The 3,362-nt window shown below is 34.7% G+C and overlaps 1 protein-coding gene across 1 annotated transcript; it reads left to right on the top strand.

The window, feature by feature from the left end:
- The first annotated feature begins 1,343 nt into the window (after window positions 1-1,343).
- LOC133287418 (flotillin-like protein 4) lies at window positions 1,344-3,147 on the top strand. The gene is made up of 2 exons (XM_061485029.1): window positions 1,344-2,270; window positions 2,629-3,147. Exons 1-2 carry the CDS (start codon window positions 1,344-1,346, stop codon window positions 3,145-3,147), a joined length of 1,446 nt encoding a protein of 481 aa, XP_061341013.1.
- The last annotated feature ends 215 nt before the right edge of the window (window positions 3,148-3,362 follow it).

Here is a 3,362-nt window from a genome sequence, read left to right as displayed (position 1 = left end):
AAAGTCATAAAATATCCAAAAACTTAATTTTTTTTAGAAATTAAAATTTTAATTTCTAAAAAAATAGAATTAAAAAATTAAATATTTTTTTCAAAAACTAAATATTTTTATAAAAATATGAATAGAATTAACTTTTGTAAAAAATACTTCTAATATAAGAAATGAAAACTACGTTTTCTATAAGCCCAAACAAAAGAGACTCTAAATATAAAACAAAACATGTAATGCTATAGTATAAGTTTTTAAGGGAGAATATTGAGCCACATAGAATTATTTTGATGATTATATTTTTTTTTTTTTTTTGATAACAGATGATTATATTTTTAATACTCTAGTAATAACTTATCTTGTAATATCTTGTAAATATATGACCACTAATTGTGGGTTTAATATCTCTCATGTTATAAGAGATAAAATTATTTTTTATACATATTTGATAATTTATCTCCTATAACATTAGCAATATCAAGCCATAAAAATATTTTTTATACATATTTGATAATTTTATCTCCTATAACATCAGCAATATCAAGCCATATGTAAATTAAAAATATCAAGCCATATATGAGAAAAAAGTATCTAATGTTACTTTAGACAACTTAGTCTGATGTTCATCGAAACGACGTCGTTTTGGAATTGAAAAATTAAAAAATTAGAATGATAAAGACTATTATAACCTGAAATAAATTAAAATTACAAAAACACCATGATTTCCGTCCCAAAACGACGTCGTTTTGATGAACATTAGATAAAGTTACCTAAAGTAACTTTAGAAAAAACAAACCCTATATATATATAAATATATATGGCTTTTAATGTTTCTAAAGTGAATGTCGACAAGTTATCTACATTCGCTCTCAAAACGACGTCGTTTTGGGTTGAAAAATTAAAAAGTTATAATGAAAAAGACTATTATAACCCTGAAATAAATTATAATTATAAAAATACATTGATTTCCGCCTCAAAACAACGTCGTTTTGGGCTCACTGTAGATAAGTTATTTATATTGGCGGTAAAAAATGCAAACTCTCTCTCTATATATATATATAGGGTTTAACATTTCTCAAGCTGCTTGAGATAATGTTATCTCAGGCTATTAAATCATAACCGTACAAAGATGGATCAATTGTGATAAAGAAGAGAGAAAAAAAGGAAATAAATAAACAAAACGACGTAGTTTTGGGTAGTCAGAGATAAACTTATCTCAAGTAGCTTGAGAAATATTTTTCTCATATATATATATATATATATATATATATAAAATTGGGCAAGCAATCACTAATAATACTCATTACAAGTATTTAGTTGATTCTATCATAACACCAAAACGGCAAACCAAAACCATGTTCAAGGTAGCAAATGCATCTGAATACCTGGTTATCACTGGGGTTGGAATCAAAGACATACAACTTGCAAAGAAAGCATGGGTTCTCCCTGGCCAGGCATTCACCGTTTTCGACCTCTCTCCGGTTAACTACACCTTCGAAGTCCAAGCCATGAGCGCCGAAAAGCTACCTTTCCTGCTTCCTGCGGTCTTCACAATCGGTCCCAGACTGGACGACGAACAGAGCCTTTTCAAATACGCTAAACTCATCTCACCTCATGACACGCTCTCTCACCATGTCAAGGAGCTTGTCCAAGGTATCATTGAGGGAGAGACACGTGTCCTCGCTGCATCCATGACAATGGAAGAGATTTTCAAAGGCACCAAAGAGTTTAAACAAGAAGTGTTCGAGAAAGTTCAGCTAGAGCTTAACCAGTTTGGGCTTTTGATTTACAACGCCAATGTTAAGAACCTAGTGGATGTGCGTGGACATGAGTATTTCTCTTATTTGGGTCAGAAGACGCAAATGGAAGCTGCAAACCAAGCAAAGGTGGACGTGGCTGAGGCCAAGATGAAGGGGGAGATAGGATCGAAGCTGAGAGAAGGGAAAACGCTTCAAAATGCTGCGAAAATTGATGCAGAGACTAAAATCATACGGACACAGAGGCAAGGAGAGGGTGAGAAGGAAGGAATAAAGGTGAGGACTGAAGTGAAGGTGTTTGAGAATGAGAGAGAAGCAGAGGTAGCAGAGGCAAATTCTGAGCTTGCTAAGAAAAAAGCTATGTGGGAAAAGGCGGCGCAGGTGGCGGAGGTGGAGGCCACCAAGGCTGTGGCACTGAGAGAAGCAGAGTTACAGGGAGAGGTTGAAAGGATGAATGCTTTGACAAGAACAGAGAAGCTTAAAGCTGAGTTCCTTAGCAAAGCAAACGTTGAGTACGAAACCAAGGTTAGTTTATTTGTTCTTCGTTTATTATACAAATTGACATAAAAGTTTTCTGAGGTATATATAAATCCATCATTATTTTTCAACCTAGCCTGTTGATTTTATCTATTTATACGAGTAAATCATTGTCCAGTCTACCTCTATGACAACTCAATATAATAGTAAATCAATGAGTACCGAAGAAAATATAGTAACATCAATAAAAACTTAAAATATGATGTTGGAAATGAATATCATGCTGAATTAGATATATCATATTATGTAGCTATATGTATCATTGTCAACGATGAAACCTAAAAGGAAAGCGCGTATGATAATTTTTTTATTCCCCTTAAACACATAATTGGAAATTCCGGAATAGGTACAAGAGGCCAACTGGGAGCTGTACAAGAAGCAAAAAGCGGCGGAAGCAATTCTGTTTGAGAAGGAAAAAGAGGCGGAAGCACAAAAAGCATTAGCAGGGGCAGCATTTTTCACACGCCAACAAGCAGCTGAAGCAGAGCTATACGCAAAGAAAAAGGAGGCAGAAGGGCTTGTGGCAATTGGTCAAGCCCAAGGAGCATATTTAAAGACACTTCTCGATGCATTGGGAGGCAACTACGCAGCTCTAAGGGACTACTTGATGATAAATGGTGGCATCTTTCAAGAGATTGCCAAGATTAATGCTGAGGCAATACATGGACTTCAGCCTAAGATTAGTATTTGGACCAATGGTAATGGAGGAGAAGTAACTGATGGAGGTGCTGGTGGTGGTGCAATGAGTATGAAGGAGGTTGCTGGTGTGTACAAGATGTTGCCACCTTTGTTTAAGACTGTCCATGAGCAAACGGGTATGCTGCCACCTTCTTGGATGGGAACTTTGCCTGACAAAAGTTCTTAGCCTCTTCGCTTACCAATCACATAGCCTCTTCTTCTTCTTCTTCTTATTATAACTTGTCGGTTGGATATATATGTATTTTGTTAACAAATAAAGAAGAAGAATACGAATATAATACGTAGTATGAATATATAAGTACAAACACTAGCAAAAGTTTTAAGTACCATATATGGTTATTGGTATGTGTGTGATTCACAGGTCTTTACAATTTCAGGTTC

This window comes from Gastrolobium bilobum, unplaced genomic scaffold, assembly GCF_033153095.1.
Source record: "Gastrolobium bilobum isolate Gb01-03AN ecotype WA unplaced genomic scaffold, APGP_CSIRO_Gbil_v1 utg647, whole genome shotgun sequence".
NCBI classification, from domain to species: domain Eukaryota; kingdom Viridiplantae; phylum Streptophyta; class Magnoliopsida; order Fabales; family Fabaceae; genus Gastrolobium; species Gastrolobium bilobum.
The sequence above is the reverse complement of the archived record's forward strand: the minus strand, read 5'-3'. Positions and strand labels throughout refer to the sequence as shown.